This window comes from Haliaeetus leucocephalus, unplaced genomic scaffold, assembly GCF_000737465.1.
Source record: "Haliaeetus leucocephalus isolate CR32 unplaced genomic scaffold, Haliaeetus_leucocephalus-4.0 Scaffold517, whole genome shotgun sequence".
In the NCBI taxonomy this organism is placed as follows: Eukaryota; Metazoa; Chordata; class Aves; order Accipitriformes; family Accipitridae; genus Haliaeetus; species Haliaeetus leucocephalus.
The window spans coordinates 3,264,784-3,265,087 of NW_010972953.1; the positions used below are offsets into that span (position 1 = coordinate 3,264,784).

Here is a 304-nt window from a genome sequence, read left to right on the forward strand (position 1 = left end):
TGGTATCGCGGAGGGTGCTTACCGGGCTTAGCACCCAAAGCCCCCCGCCCGGTAGAGTCGTCAGCCGAGCCGATACCGTCGTCAGTCTCGTCAATCTGGGTGAGCGGGGGACCGGGACTGCGGGCAGGTTCCAGGGGGCTTTGGTAGAACCGGGGAGACGGGAGAAAGGGGGGGGACACCGGAGCAAACCGGGGCGTACCGGAGGGACCGGAGCCCGCGGAGGCACGGGGGAGGGTGTACGGACAGGAGCCGGGCGGCTTGGGAAGGAGCGGAGGGACCGGGGAGCACGGACGGACCGGGGGGG

The 304-nt window shown here is 70.7% G+C and overlaps 1 protein-coding gene across 1 annotated transcript in view; it reads left to right on the plus strand.

The window, feature by feature from the left end:
* Window positions 1–2: 2 nt before the first annotated feature.
* Window positions 3–304, plus strand: part of LOC104837291 (bone morphogenetic protein 8A-like) — a gene marked incomplete at its 5' end in the record, with an annotated part of 11,649 nt that continues 11,347 nt past the window's right edge. The window contains one exon of the mRNA XM_010576336.1: window positions 3–99. Coding sequence (XP_010574638.1) covers window positions 3–99 — 97 coding nt within the window. The remainder of the gene's footprint in view (window positions 100–304) is intronic.